Below are 24637 nucleotides of genomic sequence, written 5' to 3' on the forward strand. Positions count from 1 at the left end.
CCCAAATATAACATGTAAAATAATGCATTAGTTCGATTTTTACTTCAACTTTTAAATCATATTATACACCAAACGTTGTTTGTTCTGCTTGTTTGGTCACGTTATAGTCTTTAAAGCCAATAAGTGCACGTTGTAGACTGTAGAGCGTTGGTTATTGAAAAGGTCATTCAGGTGGTCAGCGGTGGGTGGATATTTTTAAATTAAAAATGGCGCACAATGACGAGATACAATGGCAACAAGCGAGATGGCATGGCTTAATTGGGAAATTGAAAGAAAGCCATTCCCACCCTGATTTGATAAGAATCACAGAGCAGCGAGTATGGTTTTAGATAAACAACTTTTGTTTGTATAAACGTTATTTAGTCATACGATTGGTTGTTTGTAAGTAACATTGGAAGAAAAAGAGAAATTGTAACTCGTTTTAGCAAGTCGTTAACTGAATCTCAGGAACGGTGATAAATGGTCAATAATCTTTGTTTGGTTGGGTTATTAGCAACTTCTGTTGTTAGCTACAACTGTTGTTGTTTTGTAAAAAAAAAAACCTCCTACAGTTAATACGAAAAGCAACATTAAAGGGACTTTAAGATTTCTGAGCAACTTTTGAGCAACCTTTAGATTGTTTGAGCAACTTCGATCAACTTTTTTAGTAATTCTTTGTTGTGTCACTTGCCTCTTAGACTTTGCAAGAAGGCGTGATCGTTAATAAACTTCGCGTATCCTGATTGGCTAACTTGTAAAAAAAAGTTTGTTGGTAGCCACGGTAAGGCGCGTCGCACTGTAACCGTATACATTGATAAAATGTGACGTTAGAAGCTCGTGCGTGACTCGCCGATCGCGCATGAGCAATACGAAAATTGTCTCTTCATGAACTTTGGACTCGCTCGTTCAGCGCTTTTGGAGCCGGCTCTGTTGTTTTGACATAAATAACTGTTACACACGAGTAGAGTGGACATGAGTGGAGAAATACAACAAACAGGTTTTATCAATACAAAATTGCTGCAATTTTTTTTATCCTATAACTTGATTTTACACCAAAGGAGAAAAAAAATAGTATAGCCTGGAGCCCTTAATCAAATTCTCGGGAGCCCTGTTTATTTTGGCCTGGGACTGGAGCCCCAATTCATAAAGGTTGGAGCCCTAAATCCCTTTGGACCCTGATTTAAGTGTGCGTTACATTGCAGGAGTTTCTTCTTTCCTGTGGGCAATCGATGCCACGTAGGTCATTGATGTGACGCAGGAAGTCTGTGAAAAATTGTTGCTATCGGATTTCGACTTCCCGTTTAGTTTCAGCATTCAGAGAAGATATACGTACCTCAACGCGAAGGCACTCTGTCTTGTATCTGCCAGAGGTTTAACTTAACGTGCGATGGATAAAGGCATAAAGGATCTCAAGGATCCGAAACGTGTGCCAACAGAGAAAGCTTGCTCACTTCTTCACAAGATTTCTATAGTTTTGTCTGTGGTTGCGATTCTGTTAACCACTGCGCTGTTCGTGAGACTCGAAACAGTGGTCCGCGAAACGAAAATGATGGATTCAAAGTTCTCGCAGGAAATTCAGCAAGTCAAAGATGCTCTCAAAGAAGCTAAACCTCAGGCCAGTGCGAACGAGGACGTGGATGCTGCCATTGGTAGGTGGCTTAGAAGGCTCGGCGTAGAAACAGGGGCACCCAACGACAGTTTTCTCTCAGATGCTTTGAAACGCTATTTGAGGCTATCTGGAGTGCCTATAAAGCTCTGTAGGTTCATTTTAGGCAGCGCTATAATTTTTTTATCTGTCCGGTCATTCTAGGGCAACCTGAGTCTTTTCGAAATCACTAGGGCATCTTTGTCGATTTCCCGTAAACCTTAGGTCTTATTTCCTTTCCGAAAATCGAAGCTGACCTTCAGTCTTTACCCGAAACGACATTTTTATCAATCCGAAAACACTAGGCCTTAAATTTCCCATATCACGAAAGTTCGAGGTGAAAATTACCTTCAGAAAGTTGTAGGGGATCGATGTGGGTAAAAGGTGGAATGAGTTTGCGGAATGGAATGTGGAATGACGTGCGGAATGGCATAATTATGCAAAATACGAGTTGCGGAATGACATAATTATGCGAGATACGATTTATGCATAATGACTCACAGAAATACATTAAACTGAAAAAGCGCGCCTTTTTTTGGGCGCCAATTTGCAAATACAGCCTTTTTGTAACCATTTCAACCGAAGAATGCATCACAAAAACCCAAACAATGGTATCTTCGAATTCAAACTTTTTTCTTTCGATTCTCATCGCATAGCCGTTGATGCAACATAGCAGCTCGTGGACTTTTATCGTTCGCGAGTGAACACAAGATTTGTAATACATTTGCATTAAAGAGGCTTGTTTATTTACGTAACCTGGTTTCCATTCCACACGAGTCGTCCGCCATTACGGGAGATGTATACAACTCAATCGAAGGCTGGTTAAACTTGACATGTTTCAAGCTTTCACAGCGCCTCGCAGGAAAAAGACGTGAGTAAAGAACCGCCTCTGTTTATTTTTGAAACGATTTGTGTCACTTGTCGAGGATTTATCTGGTTATGACGAATGTGGTGGTTCGGTCATGCTCATTTCCGTTGTTTTACGTTTTATATTAATCAATTTATCATACACAGCCAAACACACACACACACGCAAAAAATAAATAAATAAATGAAAACGAAAATAAAAATTTGACCGCAATCTATACCGCAGAACTCTTTCCCCGTATTTTGACGTGTAGATTTCGGTTTTTTATTTTCGAAGGAAGGATCTTGATGCAACAAATTTTCAACTCCAACATTTTATAAGAAACTATATCTAAGCAATTCGGGAAAGATTTCCGCACAGCCCCATACATTATTTATCCATGCACAACTGTCACACTAACCCACTTCCAAAAATGACGAGCGTGAAAACAGAGTGTGTGCCAAATGTATAGATAATTATGAATGGGGCTGTGCAGATATCTTGACGCAACTCGTACTAAAGATACTGTAAGAGACTAATGTCACTTGAAGCCTACTTTCTTGTATTGTACTGGTTATCCAAAACCATAAAATCTCGGTTTTAGAGAGGAAACATGAAATTCAGTCCACTTTGGAGAAGAGAGGGGTAGGGGGAGGGGAACTGCAATAACTGTTGCAACGTGTTGAAATAACACCCATGCCCATTTTTAACCATGAATAGTGCATGTCCCTCTGACTTATCAGTGATGGAATCACCTTCAGCGTGTATACTTTACAGTGAGAAGAACTTGCAAATAAATCATACTGATAATGCGCCGATCAACTCGAAACTTCAACATTCCCCCCCCCCCCCCCCGGGCAAACCCCGGGCATTTGAACTTTTGAAGATTGGATCGTTCAAATTCGCGCCCCCTCGGGCCAAAATGGTGTTCAGATGCCCTACCTTATCGTCGGATTTGTCTGTCAAATGCCCCTCCTAAAGAACAATCGTTGTCGGCTCCTGTCATGAGTTACTACAAAAACCACAACTTTAACATTGAAACTAATGATTGAAAATTGAATTTATTAAGTCAGACAATGTCAATCAGCAAGTGTAAGCTGTTCTAACTCCGAAACACGGCAAAGGTTGTTAAAATGAGTTAGCCGGCTACGTAGACTGTTCGAGTGGCAGGGTATTCTGCAGTTTAAGCCAAAGAGGCGGTATTTCATTCGACAGTTTTTATTTCTTTCACTATTCACTGCGGGACAAAGCCGCAGCTTGACTCATTGTATAAAAAAATCTACATCGTTTATATACAATCTATAAAAATAATTAATATTTAAGCACTCTCACTTTTGAAGACTTTTTTTTGTAAGCTTTTTTTGTAATGCTGTATCTCTTCCTTTAAACTCTTCCATCTCGTCCAAACATGTGTTTATAGCTGTTAGCGACTTCGGCGCGCCCCCAAGAAAGCGATTTGAAACCTGACACTTCCGGTTCAATTTTCCCCACCCCACCCAGGCAAGGTCATATTCCCCACCCCCGGGAAGACCTTACCCGTCAAATTCCCCACTCCCAGGCACAGAAAATAGTCAAATGCCCGGGGTTTGCCCGGCGGGGGGATGTCGAAGTTTCGATTTGATTGGCGCATAACATCCCAAAATATTCCTAAGATGGAGAAAGCTTCTTCACCACTGTAACAACTATCATCCATCACAATGCCTGAACAATCCAGTCACATTGTATTTTATTTTCAAAGTATAAAACATGTTACCCCAAACATTGTTTATTCTGATCTTTGAAGTGGGTATCTAAGTAGGTGTTTCAACATTATGCTAGCTTATAGTGGGGCAAAGCCTTAAAGAATATGTTAGTATTATATACTGGTTTTTCGGCTTTTTTCTATAATGGCAAGGTTCCACATTAAATCATTTTTTTGTGACATTTTACAAACTGTAAGCAAGAACATGACAACATCACTTTGAAAACGATAAGTTTGTTGAGTTGTTTTCAAATAACATTACATAACTAATTATGTAATGAACAACTCATTTTTTGGCGTGAAAACAGCCTTGATTATATTATGCTTAAGTATCTTCAAACTTTATGTTAAATGAAGATACTGTTTGTAGAGTTTTCATATTACAAACTTTATATATGTGGACATGGAAACTGCTATGACAACTAGAATTACCAGCTAAAGTTATGGTGGATATAGTTTTGGTTGTCATAAGAGAGGATCAAGTATATGTGTGGGCTTAATCCTCTAATGGTCTTACAAGACTTATTGGAATGATGACGATTCCCATTGGTTTATTTTTAGGTCAGTCATCAAGAATCATAAAAATTAATTTTTAAAAAATTATGTGTACATAAACAAAAAACAAAAAAACTCTGGTTGTATGGTTGACCTAAAAAAAAAGTCATCAATAGTGAACAGCTGGGTATGTATCGGAACATGTATGGAGAATTCATACTTTTGAATGATCCTCTCTTGCTTGCTGTTGTTGTTGCCAAACGTTAACTCCATGTGAACAGTTAATTATTATTGCTCTGCACCCCAAGGGGAAATGGGAGGTCAATTTTAGGGCGATGTAAAAATGCTTGTCCCTGACAGGGGTTGAAAATTTGCAGTTTTGAACCATTGCGGTAGAAATCTGAATCTCTGCTTTCAAAACCTCAAAGGAAAGCTTTTTGGTTCTGTGCAATGAGGAAACTGCTTGATTATTTCAATATTTTGTTTTGGTAACCCTTAAGGAAACTACATTGGGGCCACACCTATGCCAAGAGAGTCTGGTACAATTTAGAACATTCTGTTCAACATTTTTGACGGCTTGTCCCTTCAGTTTTATGTAAGAGTCCCCCCTTCCCCTGAGGTGTAAGTGTGGTTACATTACATCTTTGTAGAGCTACTTGAGTTACTGTTGTTGAGCTACTGAGCAATCCAACCATTTATGGGTTTACCTCTGCGAGACCTGTGATACTCACCAATCAGATAAAACAAGGAAAACCAAAAAAGTCAACAATAGGGTGAGTCTAGGAAAACTTCACAGGCTCTTGTAATGAGGCACAGACCATAATACCGTAAAATTCCGGTTACGGGTGGGGATACGTAAAAAGGAAATGTCACCGGCTTTTTTAGGGGCAAGGGGGGAAGGGGTGTTACGTGTTTATATAAAGATCAAAGATGGGCCTATAAGTGGAAGAGTGGTAGGGGTTTATCACGGAATAAAATTTTCGTTTACAAATAGATGGCCCAAAAATCGAGGCGATTTATTAGCAGGGGAGGGGGACTTAAAACCGGGATTTCATGGTATGGGATAACCAGTACAATACAAGCTTATATCGATTCTTTAAAATAAAATAAAAAAAAAAAAAGAAAAAGAAAAGAAAGTAGATAAGAATTACGGTATGGTATTAATTACCGAGGCTTCAAGTGACATTAGTCTCTTACAGTATTTTTAGTATGAGTTGCGTCAAGATATCTGCACAGCCCCATGCATAATTATCTATACATTTGGCACACACTCTGTTTTCACGCTCGTCGTTTTTGGAAGTGGGTTAGTGTGACAGTTGTGCATAGATAAATAATGTATGGGGCTGTGCGGAAATATTTCCCGAATTGCTTAGATATAGTTTCTTATAAAATGTTGGAGTTGAAAATTTGTTGCATCAAGATCCTTCCTTCGAAAATAAAAAACCGAAATCTACACGTCAAAATACGGGGAAAGAGTTCTGCGGTATAGATTGCGGTCAAATTTTTATTTTCGTTTTCATTTATTTATTTATTTTTTGCGTGTGTGTGTGTGTTTGGCTGTGTATGATAAATTGATTAATATAAAACGTAAAACAACGGAAATGAGCATGACCGAACCACCACATTCGTCATAACCAGATAAATCCTCGACAAGTGACACAAATCGTTTCAAAAATAAACAGAGGCGGTTCTTTACTCACGTCTTTTTCCTGCGAGGCGCTGTGAAAGCTTGAAACATGTCAAGTTTAACCAGCCTTCGATTGAGTTGTATACATCTCCCGTAATGGCGGACGACTCGTGTGGAATGGAAACCAGGTTACGTAAATAAACAAGCCTCTTTAATGCAAATGTATTACAAATCTTGTGTTCACTCGCGAACGATAAAAGTCCACGAGCTGCTATGTTGCATCAACGGCTATGCGATGAGAATCGAAAGAAAAAAGTTTGAATTCGACGATACCATTGTTTGGGTTTTTGTGATGCATTCTTCGGTTGAAATGGTTACAAAAAGGCTGTATTTGCAAATTGGCGCCCAAAAAAGGCGCGCTTTTTCAGTTTAATGTATTTCTGTGAGTCATTATGCATAAATCGTATCTCGCATAATTATGTCATTCCGCAACTCGTATTTTGCATAATTATGCCATTCCGCACGTCATTCCACATTCCATTCCGCAAACTCATTCCACCTTTTACCCTCACCGGTAGGGGATGAAGGGCCTTCCGAACAGATAATTTACCGAAACGATCTGTTGGGTGCCCCTGTAGAAATTGTAGAACTGTAGAAGAATGTTTCAGAAATCCAGTGACTGAGTTGTTACTTATGAGTAAGAGGGTCTTTCTTTAGCTGAGGCAAAATACAAGACATTTATTATAGTGCTGACCAATGTAATTTTATCCAATAAGTCACCGCTCGTGCATCTCCGTACAAATGGCAAGTAGTGTGTGCAATGGTTCATTTTTTATGTGTACTTTTGTCCAATACATTTTATTCGGAATGTGGACAATGGCGTAGTATTAGTAACCTAAAGACATGATATTTCCGGTTTTCTGTTGTCTTCCTGTATGTGTGTGCGTGTTTGTGCCTGACCCTGTTATTATATTCTTCATCTTCTCAGTTTGGCTGCCCTGTCTTTCTAGCCCCTTTGTGGTTATTTCGGGGAGCCAGTACTCGAATGGAGTACAAATAAGAGTTGTTGGGGAGTATTGTAGTGCAAATGAATCCTTTCACTGCATGGGAAGACTTTTCAGTCGGCTACCGGTCTTTTAAAAACAAAAACGAGAAGGATTAACATATTCTATGCTGTCTAACCTCCAGCTCAAGAATACGTCACTAACAGCCAGCGTTTTGGAATCTCTTATATGATCTATAGACTGGTATAATAATTACATGTATATATTACCACCAGCGTTCGGTCGTGTGGTATGTTTTTCTCGACCCTGAAAATAATCTGTTATGGTGTAATGGTGTAGTGTTTAGGCGAATATGGGACTACGATTGCAGTTCGTGAGAGACACTAGTAGATTTATTTTTTACATTAGATCATATACGTATAATGAATTTTTTGCGCCATGTAAGTATTAAATTTATTATATTATAAAAATTGAAAAGGAATGGAGGTATGCCAAAATCCTGCATCCTGTGGCGTGTATTTTGTTATTTTTGTTTCATCAATAGATCAGCACAGTTAGGCCTATTAATCAATAGTTCAACGCAAAAAAAAAAAAAAAAAAAAAAAAAAAACAACAACAACAACGCGAAGAAAATCCGGTTGTTCACACAATGACCTTATGTGAACTTTACCAATATGTGTTTCATGCTTATCAGTTATGACTGTCTTAACTTTTCTTGTATGTTTATGGTATTTTACTGTGTTGTAAAAAGAAAGAAATCCGTGGTCATTAAAATGAAAATTTCTAAATGGCCTCTTAACATGAGTTGTTGCATTCAGGTTTCGTTACTGCTGTTTCCTTCTAATTTACAGATGCAGTTGTAAAATTTAAGTTGCAAAATTCAGTATTAGGAAATTGTTCTCTTGCAGGTCGTGTGGGCAAAAGAGAAATTGTCCGTCGCAGCTTTGAAGGTTTGAATGACGTTCGCGATGGAATCAAGAAATACGTGGACTCGATAATTGTGAAATCATTCTGCATTGCTCCAGGCAGAGTTTGTCTGCCAGGCCCCCCTGGTCCGAAAGGCATCCAAGGAACCAAGGGTAAAAAGGGAACGCAAGGTTCTACGGGTCCACCAGGTTCACCTGGTGAACAAGGAATGATGGGAGATTCTGGAGTACCAGGAGTCAAGGGAGAAAAAGGTAAGTCATCTTTCGGGGACTCATGTTGCTAAAAACGATATTTTTCTTACTCTGGAGATTTTATTTTATTATATTTATTTATTTAACCTTTATTTAATCACGAGCAATTCATCAGCTACAACTAAATAAATCATTACAAAGATACAAATAATTCACTTATAAACGACGTAGATTTCATCAACTCATTAATAATTCATAAGCCCATTGACCTATCAAATGGGCGATAAAACATCACGTGCAGTGGTTTTAAAACCCGAAAAAACCTCCTCCTTATTAGATTGCCCCTTTCTGATTGGACGATTGTTAGACAATCGTCCAATCAGAAATGGGCAATCAGCGGGACGGTTTCTGGCTGGCACGTATGGATCTTGCTACGCATTCCAGTCGCTCGAATACTGTGGGATTTTGATTTTCTTCGAGGACTAGCTCCGGGCCGTTTGGATGGATTTTCGACTGGAAGGTACGAGAAGAATTGTGAATCTTTTGACCCTTATGCTGTGAAGTTTGAAAGCGGAGCGATGCGTTTCTTTGGGGAAAAATTGCTCCGGCGCTGGAACCCTTTCAAAACAAGGATTCCTCCCTTCTCCTTCTTATATATGGAACAGTCAACTCGCCCCATGTAAAGGAATCCAGGGGAGTCCTGGATTCCGGATTCGGTCCCTGTGGATTCCGGATTCCAATGTCTGGATTCCGGATTCCGTGTCTTTGGATTCCGGATTCCAAGCCTTGCTTGAGTCCGGATTCCATACCTTTTCACTTAGTTTTCATTCGCACTTAAACAGCAGATTATGCTATTTTTATAGCAGATTCTGCTGGTAGAGTGCAAGGGTGTCTATTTTAAAACAAAAACGTCACATTGACTTTTTCAATGTATATGAAAGTTAAAGAGATATGCACGTGTAAAGTATAAAAAAAAATCAGTTAAACTACCTTGACATACCTGTTATGACGAGACATCTATGACGTCCCCTGTAATCCACTGCCCGCCCTGGTCAAATTCTTATTTCAGCGAAATCCATGTATAAACAGAACCAAACGTAGAGGAGAGGTAGGATTCATTTTCTTGTCGTGTTAAGACTTATTTATTCTATTGCAATCTTATGCTCTTTCGCAGTTCATTCAGTTGTCGGGAACCTCAGCAATTCAAAACAATCTTGAATTGATTAAAAATTGTAAACTACATATATACGTCAATATTCATTATTTTCGACTGTTTCAAAATAGCGTAGGCACTGTGTACAGCAAAAAATAACATAACTTATCTGCCAACTCCGTGCAAAAATATTTAACAGTTCTACAAAGCTTCTTACTCTTCGGTAATGTTAAACCTTCAGCGAAACTATTAATTTTAAAAAAAATGTACTTTTCCTTTTACTAACAGTGTGTACTAAAATGATGAAAACGTTGGAATGCCACAATATGAAGAGCATAAGGCATTTGTTCACTCGGCACCGATGAACCGATCAGGCCGATATTGAAACTAGGTCTCGACATCATCGACAGGTCGTTTTCAAAACTCGAAAACGCTGCCTAATGTGAAGAGCGCTTTTAAAGTGATTCCATTTCACTGGCCGTGTAAACGTGTTTCAATGGTGTCAATGGTGAGCCTCGCAACCCCTTACTTTTTACAGATGGTTTTTGAAACACTTGAATCGACGTAAAACTGAGCCTTCTTCAAAGCATTCTCAAGGTCTGGTCATGAAAGCGTCCTGAAAGCGAAGATCTGAACAGCGTTCGAATAAACTATGTTTCGCATCAGACATAACTGGTTAGCACTGACAGCATCGAGAATGCATAAAATTACGGTCAACGCACGTGGGAGATCGATAAATTATCTCCTCTAAGCTCTTCTAAATTATATTTATCGTAAGAGAAAGTGAAAATTAACAATAAAAACCTCGCTCTTCCCCTGTCCTTTGGCCTTTCTTTGTTCTTTCTTGTATGCCTACGTAAGAGCGATAGTACAGTTTAGAACACGGCCAGGCTCAAGCAGGCAATTTCAACAATTCGCTTCAAAGATTTTTGCCGCCGACACACTGATCGACTGAACTGAGCCCAAAACTCTACATAACACAACGATTCAAGTACCAACAACTATAAACATACCTTTCCTGCTCTGCCTTTAGTTTCTTCTTGTGTTTTCCCATCTTTATATTTCTAACAACCTCGATTCGATTCGATTACACGGTCTTATTTTGCGTAATGCAAACGACAACTCCGAGACAACTAAAACTGTGAATGGACCGCGACAAACTGGCTCGTATTTCTCGATCGTCGAAGTGACTGGACACTCGCACTGATGAATGAAGTATTTAAAACCCCCGGAGTGACACTTCCTGGACAGTATTACTTTGCAGAATTTCACCTTGTACCGCTGTATTAACGAGCGAATTTTTAGTAAATCCGCGGGGCTCGATCGTCCTTAGTAACAATTAATTTCTGAGATTTTTCACTAGAAATTTGAATGGAACCAAAGATTTCCTACAAGAAGTCGAAGAGAAGTGTTGACAGTCTAGAGATATTGCGTTACATTTGATGAAATGTGTGGTTGATGGACTGGGTGCCATAGGCGCAGGCAGCTTCCGGTGACGGGCAATGAGGTCTTTGTTTGTGTGACTAAAGCGATTCAACGTGATAAAATGTGATAAATAGATGATTCAAAACGATAGTAGTGCATATATAGATCTCAAGTATTTTTAGTGAGTTTTTCATGTTTTTGAAATACTTCTCGGTAAATTGGAGTCCTGGATTCCGGATTCCGTCGCCGTGGATTCCGGATTCCAGAAGCCGGATTCCGGATTCCAAAGCCTCGGATTCCGGATTCCATAGGCAAAAAAACGCTGGATTCCGGATTCCGGATTCCTTTACATGGGGAGAAGTCAACGGCGAACTCAAACTCCTTCAAAATCGCTCAAAAAACCGCTTTTGAGGTAGAAGGACGACTATATACCACAGATAAGGTAATTCAACGTTTAATTATCATTGATTTATATACATAGTTAGCGATATATCGCCATAGGTGAAGCAAACGGTAAATCCAGTATGGCGTTTCGTTGCGGACATAATATCCACATCATAAAATATGAAATCGAAAACACAAACATTATTCCAAAAGGAGTAAATGAGTCCAATTGTATAAATACTAAGTCGAAAATGCTAAAGTCTATCAAAATAACAACAATTCAAGGTCGAGATCGACAACGAGGAAAACTGAACTTTTAAAAACCTCAAAATTCGAAGTCGAAAATAAAAACGAAGTCGAGAAAAACATGGCAAGCCGCACGCCTTAGCAACCGATTTTGCCATCCAAATTTTTCCTCCATCGCTACAAGAGGCCTATTGTTTACGGAACTGCTGTTGACAGTTTAAAACCACATTTTCGTGCAATACGAGCCCCAGTGCGTTGTAAAAAGTTTACAGCAATCAACATTCACTCACTGCGTGCAGTCGAATAATTCCGGTTCAGTCAAAAACCTCCAGACAATTCAAAAATCCGGAGAAAAATAAAGTTATCGTCGATGTGCAGCGAGTATTAAACACGGCAAAGCAAAGGCGACACACCCGATTGCTCGTCCTTATCAGGCGACTCACCCGAGATAAGAACGGCCGAGTTAAAAATCTCTGTGAAAAAATTTCTAATATTATTATTAGAGTTAGCTCACGCAGCAAAGGCGGCGCACCCGATTGCTTATTGTTCTCAGGCGACACACCCAAGAGAACAACTGTGATTTAACTATGTCTTTTACCTCTACATAATAAAACCGTGAATATTTAGCCGGTATTAATTTTTGGACACTTTTGTCGCCCTCAGCGTGGTGAACATTGATAGCCAGTATCTATTTTGGTCTTACCGTCTGAAATACTAACACGGTCCCGCAACAATAATATCATCATAGAAGGCATTTTAAAACTACATTTTGTGTTGACTCTGATTCTAAGAGTTCCTACACTTGTGGAAAATGGAAGCTGGTGATCGACGCCGTTACGCTTTTTCCCAAATCAGGAAATCGCGAGTCCTGATCAAATATATAACGTACATAAAAATCGCACTTACCTTTGCGGACGAATGGAGGTTGACGATTGACTTTATTTATCATTCAGTTATTGGAAAATGATGCAGAAAATTAGCTTGCCGAACAATAAACTATAAATTTGCATCGTAGAGACGGTGGGCGAACAAATCATTGATGTTATGGTTCGTCGATTTAGGACCATCTAGCGCGCCGATTAGATTGGCGGGAAAACGAAAACCTTTAGTAAAAATTGTCATTTTTCCGTTTGCGACGGTCGATGTGTAGTCAGGCTTCTGGACAGATCGAAGGAGTTTTCGTTTTCAGTTAACTGAGCGTTTCCACAAAAGCCAAGCTTTCGAGTCACAAAGACTTCATTGCATTGCGGCAAGCTCGATCTAGACATTACACGCGACTGAAATTGATTCTTTACTATAGTGTTGATAGATTGCCCCTTTCGAACTCGGGTATTCGATCATAGCAACCGTCACTCAACCTAATTAATTTTAACACCTCTACGCGGCTCCTCATGTAATAGCGCTGTGCACTATTACTATAAATAGATTTTGTCACATGAGATCCCACGAGACCCCCCGCACAGACTCAGACAAACACTGGGATGTGATAAAGGAAAATGTATGAGCGAGTACTGCCGTAGCAATACCAAAAAGCGAAAAACTTGGTGAAATCGCGCAGTTAGCGTCCAAGACGGACCGAAATGTCAACCACCAAACACTGCTGTTGGGGTGAATGCAAAACAGACGTAAGGTATCCTGACAAGTGGCCGAAATCTCTTAAAAAGGTTGAGCAATGGTCAGCAATCAGGGAAGAAAGTATTCATTCCATTTCCGAAACCAACACATCGCGAAGTGCAAGCGTTGGCTAGCTGCTTGTTCGCGGGATTTCTACACGGAGAAAAACATAACCAGTGTAAAAAGGGAAAAAGATAGGCCTGCGCGACTCCCACTCGCGTGTTTCAGCCATTTTCAGTTATAGTTTCGCTATAACGAGTACGTCTTTAGGGAACGCCCTCTCTTGTGTGAGCGGCGCTCCCTGTAAATTTTCTTTTAGCGCTGTATTTTCTTCTTATTAAATGCCATTTATGATTTGGAGGATTTGCGCGATAGTAACTGAACAAAGCCACGTGCTTAAATGTCGCATGTTTTGTATTTTTATCTCAAAGGTCATGTCTGGGTTTTGTGTTCTATCTAATTCAGTAATTGCCCTCCTCTTGCTGTTTTTGGGTAGCGACTGTCGTTCTTATGCCGTTTGTGGCATTTGGTTCAAATCCTATCCTTACAAAGATAAAAAGAGAGGCTATACTGCCGCAAGACACTGATTTCAGTGTGTCTTTCTTTAGCATTGTAGCTTCTTTAAAAGCTCTACAATGCGTTAATTTGAGGGCTAAAGGCCGCTTTAGTTACAGCTGTGTTTTTGTTAATATCGCTCTGCTCCGCTCTGTATTAAACTGTGAGGTTTGTGTCAGTATGTTGCGGGAGCTTAGTATTTTCCTCCTGTGTTTTGATTACACCTTAGACTGATTACTAAGACAATTCTTCATTCTTCTGTGTTGCTTTGGCAAGGGGCCGCTACGAGTCCTTCAGCCGTCAATAAATTCTGTGGCATTTCAGGCAATGGTCAGGCAAGACCGCGGTTTCGATCCTAATCTTGTGGATCTCTTCAGTTGCCGATTCCTGAGAAATTATAGAGATGAGTTCTCGCGTTTACCGCTTAATTTCAAGCCCCTGCACTTTAACCACCGTTTTAGTTGCTCCGACTGTGTATTCCTCTGGTTCTCTTTCGAATTTAGAGCCAGAAATGTCGTCTTCGTCGGTTAAAACCGTTAAAGATCGAAGCGAACTGCTCGCCATTCACGAAGTCTTCCCTACACTCTTACAGAGTTTGTTTGTCTGAGTCTCTACGGGGTGTGAAATCTCGTGACGTCATTAGTGCACAGCGCTATTCGAAGTCGAGAGCATTGATTGCAGGCTCACAATGAGTGAGTAGGTACTTTATGTAATGTGAAATGTGTGATCGGGCCACAGAACATTCAGATCAAAATGGCAGCACGTTGGCTTCCAAATTACGATGAATTTTTCTTTTCTTTGGGGAACCGTCTTAGCACTTGCGAATACGGCTAAAACATTTGAGCGTTGCCCGTTTCGACGAGATACACAGCAACTGATGAGATTCCAAGAGAATCGAAACTGCAGTTTTGCATGAGAAACAACATTAGACACTCGCCAGAAGAAATTTCACTAGCGTCCTAGAGACTCACAAGACAGTTTTCTGTCTTAGGTTTAAATATCTGCTGCGGATGCAAGCTAAGCCACAAAATAATGGAGGTACATGTCAGCTCTAAGAACACAATAGCTGTTTTTCAGATAAGCAACAACCCAGAGAGCTAAAAGACAGCGCAACAAGCCATAGCTCTCGAAAACGAGAGACTACAATGATAAGCTTTGTAAAGACGAGGATCTGTTAGACACTCATATCCGTGATAAACAAACATCCTGCGGCAGTTGCAATACCGCAGCGATATACAATAGCATAAGCATGAACTCACGAGTAAAGAAATCCACGGATCCTGTGTCTTCACAGATAAAATTTATTTAGCGCTACCTGAAATCTTGCAGTTAATCCGAACCGATAAACTTTAACAAATGCCGCAGAGCTAGCATACCCAATGGCATATCAAAAACTAATCCTAACGGCTCAGAATGATCAGTAAGAAACCCTCCATTCAGTATATTTGAGAATTCCCCCTCACGATCAAGATAAACACCATTAAGCAGAGCGGTCGCATCACGTTTTGATCAAAAGGGAAGAATCTCTTATACAAAAGGAAAATCGCTTAAAGACATGCTTGTAAAAGCAAACCTGAAAAGGCTTTTATCAAAACAACGGACACACAGTGGGAGTCGTGCAAGTCTGTCAACCCCAATTTAACATGCTGTTCAGCTCATCTGTTACTGTTGCTGAGACAGCTGAACATGAACTTGAACTGCCCGGCGGAACAGGTTGATGTTGATTTCTGTGCAAATGTTCCACAACCCTCTGGACGACGTCTTGAATGTTCAAATTGCCGTTAGCGTTGCTGCAGAGGGTTCGCCAGTTTTCTGCCATCTTCCTCTTCGCCGGATAATTTCCCGCGCAAGAATGTCACGAGGGTCGCGCCATTTCACATTACATAAAGTACCTACTCACTCATTGTGAGCCTGCAATCAATGCTCTCGACTTCGAATTATTTTTTCTCGACTTCGAATTTTTAATTTCTCGACTTCGTTTTTATTTTCGACTTCGAATGTTGAGGTTTTTAAAAGTTCAGTTTTCCTTGTTGTCGACTTCGAATTTAAATATCTCGACCTCGAATTGTTGTTATTTTGATAGACTTTAGCATTTTCGACTTAGTATTTATACAATTGGACTCATTTACTCCTTTTGGAATAATGTTTGTGTTTTCGATTTCATATTTTATGATGTGGATATTATGTCCGCAACGAAACGCCATAATCCAGTGCATTTACTATATAATAACAATCGGCTACACAGACACATTGTGTGGGCCCCCTATGGTGCGACATCAACATTTATGACGGACGCTTAAATATGTCGGCAAAATTTATCATGTCGATCGAGACCCACGGTGGATCGGTTTCTAATAATTATTACTTTCAAAATTTGAAATGATGACGTGGTATTGTAAAGGAACTGAAATATTAAATACCTGCCTTCGAGATTTGTCGTTGAGAACAAAAAAACGTTAACTTTAGATGAGTGGATGGAGTTAGTTAAGTGATTTGCGTGACGGTAACCGTGACAGCGAGCCATCGAACTAGTCAAAATACCCTGTACACTTTTTATTCTGGATACTTTGCTTTTATCGGGCCAAAAAAGGAAGGATTAAGGTAAGACTTCACCTATAGTTTTGCTCCAGAAAACATATGCCGGGACAGATATAGGCCTCTGAAATCGGCCCTAATTTTCAATTCGAAATCTAACCCTCGAAGGCCGCTGTCTTCAACTAGTAAATTGGCACTTTAAAAAGAAGACTTGCGACTTCATTTTTACACTAAACGAGAGATAATAGAAAGATTTACTTGCAGCCGAGATAGAAAAACGGGAGTAGTTATCGTTGCTGTGTGCGAGGCTGCTAAAGATGCACGATTTTCCAGTTTTTCCGGGGGGCTGAATCGGGCGTGAATCCGTAAATTCAACTTTTCTAATTTTTAGAAAAACAAAAGAGCGATGGAACTTTTGATTGTGATTTTTGAAAATTGTTTACCGAAGGGAACATTTAGGTGAAATAAAATGAAATCTGAAATTTCCTCTTTGTCGTGGGATTTTTAATATTTACAGTCAGTAGCTCTTATTAATAGCTGCAGCATTGTATCATTTCAATAAATAAAACACAACAAAGTAAATCTGCATAACACATCGAATGTATTTTCAGTAGACTTCCAGGAATTGCTTCAAATATTCTGAGAAAAATATTGCCTCAATTCATCGGAATTTATCTTCACTTGATTTCAAACTCTTTGCCTTCTTAAAAACCTGGCTTTCTACACGAAACAAGATTTCTCCGCTATATAAGTGCCTCAATTCGAGGGCCGTGAAATCGAGGCAAATTTGGTCTGTCGTACTCATATTTACAGCTATTTCAATTAACGTTGTCGGATCAAAGCATAAAACTACAAGACAAGACCGCAAGGTTATATGGGTTTTTTTATGAATAAATTCATTAAAATCAGCTATGATTCACATCTACGCTGGCGAGTCATTTGAATGAAAGAAATGTTATGATATCAAGGGAATGAGGTGGCAGCTGCTTTAAGGATAGTACAAAGAATGAAACGTTATGCCTCAAAAGGTCTCAAAAGGTTTAAATTTCGGAGAAGTCAAAGCAAACACCATTGGAAGACCGATAAAAAGTGTGTTTATGCAACGTCGACGGCGAAGGCAACGACAACGCCGCAAAACAATGGGTTTAATGAGGAAAAACAATCGCCCTGCACGTGCGTTTTAAATTTTGGTACATTTCTTTGCGTCCTCGAAAAACAACATCGCGAAATCACTGAAATTACCAAATTTAAGGTTCTGTAGAGAACGTGAACACAAGATAGTGAATTTTTCATTCTTTCTATTAACTCGAATGACACGCCTACCAATTGGGTTCCTGGGTAGTTCGCAAGTTTGAGGGGTTGAAATAATTGCGAAGTAGCACAAATGAAATGAAATTTTCAAGTGACTTTTTTGTTGGTGTCGACGTTGTCGTTGCTTAAAATCCCTACAGTCAGTCTGTATATACTGCGATTGTTGTTTTGTTTTTCGCTTTTAAAACAGTCAACCAAACGTTTACAGTGTTTTCTTTCATCCTACTTGTCGCGCCTCCGAAAATATATAAAGAACTAAACTACCCATATTACCTTTCGGTCTTGTCTTTAAGCTTGAAACTTTGATCCGACAACGTTAATTGAAATGGCTGTATATCCGAGAAATCCCGAAAGCTTCTGGCACAAGACACCCAGGCTATTCACGTATGCAACCTGTAACCTCGTTCCCAGGGTCTCTCCTTTTCACGTCCCAGGGAGCGACGTGAGGAGGAGAGACCCTGGGAACGAGGTTGCGTAGCCTGAAATAGTCTGCTGCGAAGCCCCCGAATGCGGGATTGCGTCCACAAACCTTGTAGCGTAGTTTGACACGACTGCCGCTTTTAACCCTTTGCATCACAACAACGCATATATGCGTCGAAAACACCGTTCTTGCTTCCATGAATTGCTTCTTGTTTAACTTAAGCACACCCAGCAAACCGACTACACCTCCCGATTTTCGCTGCATATCACCGTTCGCTTGGCAACAAAGCCCAATTTTCGGCCAAATAACAACACCAAAAATTACACTTATTTATCGTCAATTTTTAATCCAAATAATTCGTTCCAAAATTAAAAGTCTACATTTACAGCAAACCTCAAGGTCAGACCTTGGTCCTCTTAACGCTTTGCGAGGGCTTTACTTCAGCCATTTTAACAGACCCAGTCTTGCGTATCTCACGTTGCCTCGTTCACGACCAAAAAGAATTCTGGGTAATTCAGCCACAGCGCGAGCGTAGAACTCCGCCCTTTCCATTTCATATTTTTTTTATAAGTGTCGAGCCACCCAGCGCTACCAGCAAAATTTCGAAATCATTGAATATTTTACGTCTCCAAACTCGCCCAAATTGCCTTGGTAGGTCCTGGAATTCATCCACAAAACGGCCAGAGAGACAACTTCACTCGTTGGCCTCCATGTCTGCTACACAGCATGATTGGCGACTCAATCAGCATGAAACCACCTCTCACCTCTGTTTTCTTTCAGAGGTTTGCCTCTTTCCACATTCTAGCTTAATGATGCCAGAACGGGGGCTTCTGCAGAGGGAAGTGGCTCGAAAAACACTTATAAATCGATGATTTTAAAAGATCCGTGCACGTGCACTCTCTCAAACAAACAACAACCGTCACTTGCATCACGTGACAATTTAGCCTGAACCCACAGTTTCTTTTAAGAAACTGGATACGGATACGGCTATCGTCCACACGTATCCGGCGAATTCGCAAGCAAATCCGGAAATTTTTGAATCCGCTCTCCAGAGTGGAAATTTTTTAATCCGATAACATTGTTGCGGATTCAAAAATATCCGGACACGTGTGGGGGGAGTTTGCCTTTTGGTCGAGGGTCGAGGGTTGAGGGTAACTAGTCGAGGGTCGAGGGTAAATGGTCGAGGGCCGAAAAATTATTCAAAATAATTTTCAAATTATTTCTGAACTTCGTCAACTCAAAAGTTCACAGGGTTGTGTTTACTCGAGTTTCCGGTGCCTGTTTTGCCGCATTTGGGTCATATTTTTGTTCGTCATAAACTTCTACATTCCTACGGACTTTCCGGCGTACTGAGCATCAGAATTCGGTGAGCTAATTTTGGTTAAATTATCAGTTTTTCCGGGCCGCAAATTCGAATTACAGCAGAATATTGAATATTTAGAGCAGAAACCCAATGGTTTTCTTGTCTAACGTTTCACTCGCTTATGAAAAGGTTAGACAGATTAACCCCTGGATTTCTGGATAACTGCTTTTCTGAACGGTTTTAAGGGGAAAAACTTCTAAGGTCCAGCATTTTTGGGGTTGTCGCCATTTTGTTTTCGCGAAGATTGGAAACTAGCTATGATCGGTAAGCAGGCTGTGAGTGAGCATAGGGTTCCCGGGAACTATGTGCAACGACTCTTTGATTTTGGGCAGTACTGAAAGCGGCATATGGTTAAGGTATTTTCCTTTCCCACGGCCGTTGACGTTTCTGCGGGCAACTTTTAACATTCCATTTCTTTTGCTAACTCAGAAGCTCGTGTTTCGCTAGCGCTGTGCCGTACAGTTTCTCGGTATGGCGTTTCGAATTCCTACGATCCCTCTTTCAAAACAGAAGGATGTCGACTGCACAGGATTGCCGGTGCTTCCATTTTCCAAGTTTTGCAACAAGGAGGAGATTACAGTTGTTTCCCAAGTATCTTGAATATATTTTTTTCTGTTACAGTCTATCCACGTCACGCGTGACCAGTATTTCCGAGAATGAAATGAACATTCGAATCGCTCTTTGTAATATCCTGCATTTGCATATAATCTTGAACATGTTCATTTCATTCTCGGAAATACTGGTCACGCGTGACGTTAATTAACTGCAACTATGGAGGAAACGAGTTTGCCTTTTGGTCGAGGGTCGAGGCGTTCAGCAAAGCAGTAATCCATGTGTGGGAAGTTGGAGTATAATTATCATTATTTCTTTAATTAAAAAAAAAAAATAACGTTTTAAAACAAGGGTCTTAGGTTTCCGGGTCTTAGGTTTCCGGGTCTTGGGTTTCCAGGTCTTAGGTCTTAGGTTTCTAGACACCCCCTTGCTCATCTCCCGGGACTCACTGATCTTCCTGTTCTGTTATCGTGGCTATGGAATCATTTCGCAGTCGATTGAAACAGAAAGGCTTTATTGTCTTCTTCAAACCAAAAGGAGATGGAAGCTGCTTTTTTTCGGCAGCTGCACACCAGCTGAAACAAGACGGTGCGTGCTTAAAGGAGGCGACCTTCCAGTATCTTTTAAGTCATCGCTTTATAAGCGTTCGCGTTATCTTCTGCTATAATTCGAATTCGCGGTCCGGATAAAAATAATTTAACCATAAAAATAGAAAGGGCCAGATTCTGATACTCAGCACGCCGGAGAGTCCGTGGGAATGTAAAAGTTTTTGACAAACAAAAATGTGACCCAAAAATGAAAAAAAAAAAAAAAAAAAAAAAAAAAAAAAAAATGACCCGGAAACTAGAGTAAACACGAGCCTATAAGGCTGGTTTCCATATGATCGCAGACCTTATTGCGATCTGCGATCATATGGAAACCAGCCTTATGGACGACGAAGTTCAGAAATAATTTGAAAATTATTTTGAATAATTTTTCGACCCTCGACCATTTACCCTCGACCCACTCGTGTGGACGGGACAATGACATCGACATCTGTCATAGAATGGCCACGAGAAGATCTAACGGCGGTCCAAGACCAATCATTGTACGATTCAGATCATACAGAGCCAAAAATGAACTCTATAAATCCAAGAAGTACCTGAAGTCAGTAAGTTTAAACAACTATTTTCATAATGCAGGAGCTGTTTATATTAATGAGAACTTAACTAACTATAGGCGTGAACTGTTCGCTAAAGTAAGAAAAGTTAAAAAGATCAACAACTGGCATAGCGCCTGGACCATTGACGGCAAAATTTTCGTCAGGAAGTCCCAAAGCGATCAAGTACATAGAGTACATGAAGTTGAAGATTTGGACAATATTCGTTAGGTTATAATCAAATATTTTTCTTTCCCACCCTCTCCCACATGTAACATAACATTATTCAAACGTTCCCTTTCAAAACCCTCGCTTCCCTTTCGCTTCATCAATTAATTATTTAAATTTTGGCGGAGAGTTTTGTAGGAGGGTTTTGTCTCTTTTCAACATGCCTTTAAAAAATGGCACTTATTCCCTTCTATACATTAAGCTGCTTCGCAGTTTAATTAGTGTTTCTATTATGTTAAGTGTTAGTTGCCATAGTACACTTGTTGTACTCATCTTGATTTGTACCCGCCTTACTCAACGTATTGTAAATTGTTGTCAGCGCACCATCTGCACAAAACATTTACATCGCAAGGCTAAACGCTATCGAACGTTGCAAGCTGTGGTTCATGAATTGCGTTAGAAAGAAATTGATAAATCTAGTGTGTATATGACCTTAAATGCTGTTTCTCCTAATGCAAGAGGCCTCAACAAATCTATCAAAAGAAGAAAACTTTTCCGGTGGCTTCATATTAGGAAATTTGATGTAATTTTTCTGCAAGAGACATACAGCGATGCTAGCTTGGAAAATTTTTGGCGAGCAGAATGGGGAGGCGACATTTTCTTTGCGCACGGCTCAAAACACAGTAGAGGTGTTATGATTCTTTTCAGTCCCTCACTCAGTAAAGAGGTGACGAATGTTACTGCGGATAAAAACGGCAGATTTATTATTGTAAACACCACCGTCAACGAAGACGAATTGTGCCTCGTTAATATTTATGCCCCAAACGACCAAAACCAGCAAATTTCTTTTTTTCAGAAGATAACCGATTCTATTCGTGGCCAGCAAACTGACAAAATTCTTATTGGTGGAGATTTTAACTGCCCACTGTCCGCTTCCGATAAATTTGGAGGTAAAGACATTCAATTCAAAAAAAGTGTAATACATTCGATCGACGAACTCCGTTGCAACTATGACCTAGTCGATCCCTGGCGAGAACAACATCCACATGATACACAGTTTACGTGGAGAAATAGCTCCGGGAAAATCAAATGTAGACTGGATTTCTGGCTCATCTCGAAGCATTTATTATGCCGCGTTTCGAAAACCGACATTTCCGCCTATCATGATTCAGATCACTCCCCTGTCACCATCTCGATCAAGCCTGAAGACAAACAAGAAGAAAGAGGCCCAGGCTACTGGAAATTTAATAATTCACTCTTAGAAAATGAAGATTTCGTCACAAAAATGAGCTTCATCATCAAACACGCCACCCAAAAACACAAGGATGTTGCTGATAAAAGGTTATTTTGGGAAATGTTGAAAATGGAGATCCGGATATTTGCAATTCGTTTTGCGAAAAAGAAAGCCAACGCTGAAAGAAGTACGGAATTGAACCTCCTCCAAAAGCTAGAGAAAATCAACTCACGTATCGACGAAACCCCAGAAAATAGCTCCCTTGTAAACAAGGCTAGAAAACTCAAGATCGAATTAGATGAAATTGCCGTGCAAAAAACTAAAGGGTCTATTATCCGGAGTAGGGCTAGATGGTATGAATTAGGAGAAAAATGCAACAAATACTTTTTTAACTTAGAAAAAAGAAGTTATGTAAAGAAACATATAACAAAGCTGAAGACACCTGACGGTAGTACTGTAGAGGATCCAAAAACTATATTAACCGCCATGAAAAATTTTTACAATCAGCTTTACACCTCTCAAAACCAGCTTTCAGCTGAACGCTTTTCTACCTTTTTCGATTGTGAATCCTTACCAAAACTCGACAGCACAAAGCAAGACCTTTGCGAAGGTCTGATAACCGCAGAGGAATGCCTTGCCGCGTTGAAAACGTTTCAACCTAACAAGACTCCTGGCACAGATGGGTTAACAGCAGAATTTTACCTTCGTTTCTGGCCCGATGTTTCTGGTCCTTTGATAGACTGCTTCAATCACAGTGCCTCACTAGGAGAACTTTCTATCTCTCAGAGTCAAGGAATCATCTCCCTGATCCCAAAAAAGAATAAAGATCCTCTTCTGTTAAAAAATTGGCGCCCTATTTCTCTTCTAAACACAGACTACAAATTAGCAACCAAATGTATTGCGAAACGTTTAGAGAAAGTACTTCCGTACTTGATAAACGGTGATCAAACTGGGTACATCAAAGGTAGATTTATTGGTGAAAATATTCGCTTAATTTCGGATATAATTGAACAATATGAAAACAAGGACGGAATGATACTTTTCCTTGACTTTGAAAAGGCCTTTGATTCTTTAGAATGGGACTTTCTCTTTAAAGTGCTTAACACTATGAATTTCGGTCCAAGTTTCCTCAACTGGATCAAAACGTTTTACACCAACATTTCTAGCTGTCTTGTAAATAATGGCTACTCGTCGGAATTTTTTTCTCTCCAAAGGGGTGTTAGACAGGGTTGTCCTCTTTCAGGTTTACTCTTTGTTCTAGCTGTGGAGCCACTCGCCCACCAAATAAGAATCGATGAATCAATCAAAGGACTTGAAAACGGAAATAAGATCACTAAACTCAGTATGTACGCTGACGACACCACCGCTTTCATTCGCAACGATTCATCCGCGGTGTCCCTACTAACTCTTCTCGATCAGTTCGGTGACCTTTCCGGCTTGAAAATCAATAAGTCTAAAACCGAGGGTCTTTGGCTTGGTCCTTTGAAAGCCGATTAGGCAAAGAAGAACCTTTTGGCATTTCATGGCCGAAGCAATACGTCATTGCGCTTGGAATCGCTTTTCCTTATCATGTTCAGGTTGGGAATAAAATCAATTTCGACGAGAGGCTTGCCAAACTCAAAAAAGTTCTAAATACTTGGTCAAGTAGACATTTAACGATCTTAGGCAGAATTGCCATCGTCAAAAACTTAGCTCTCGCCAAACTTGTTTATAGTTGTTCCGTATTAAATGTTCCCAAAGAATTTGTAAAAGAAGTCAACAGCAATATCTTCTCTTTTATTTGGAAATTTAAGCCAGATAAAGTCAAAAGAAAAACTCTGACCGGCCCAATAAGCCACGGCGGTCTTAATATGCTCAATTTTGCTGACGTTGTTAAATCGCTCAAGACTTCGTGGGTTAATCGTTACTGTCTAGCAAATGACCGCCATTGGTGTGCCCTCCTTGATTCGCTTTTAGGTAAGGTCGGTGGAACTCTCTTATTTCAATGTAACTACGATCTTAAATTACTCGACCTCAAAAATCTCTCTGTTTTTTATAAAGACGTTTTAGCTGTATGGCAAGAGCTCAATTCCAAAGATCCAC

The 24637-nt window shown here is 40.0% G+C and overlaps 1 protein-coding gene across 1 annotated transcript in view; it reads left to right on the forward strand.

Moving 5' to 3' along the window:
• The first annotated feature begins 1310 nt into the window (after positions 1 to 1310).
• LOC146483412 (uncharacterized) overlaps positions 1311 to 24637 on the forward strand; it is a 68121-nt gene continuing 44794 nt past the window's right edge. Inside the window, exons 1-2 of the mRNA XM_085105663.1 lie at positions 1311 to 1628; positions 8247 to 8516. Coding sequence (XP_084961789.1) covers positions 1367 to 1628; positions 8247 to 8516 — 532 coding nt within the window. The 5' untranslated portion in view covers positions 1311 to 1366. The remainder of the gene's footprint in view (positions 1629 to 8246; positions 8517 to 24637) is intronic.

This window comes from Pavona decussata, unplaced genomic scaffold (genome assembly GCF_977016875.1).
Source record: "Pavona decussata unplaced genomic scaffold, jaPavDecu1.1 SCAFFOLD_38, whole genome shotgun sequence".
Taxonomy (NCBI): domain Eukaryota; kingdom Metazoa; phylum Cnidaria; class Anthozoa; order Scleractinia; family Agariciidae; genus Pavona; species Pavona decussata.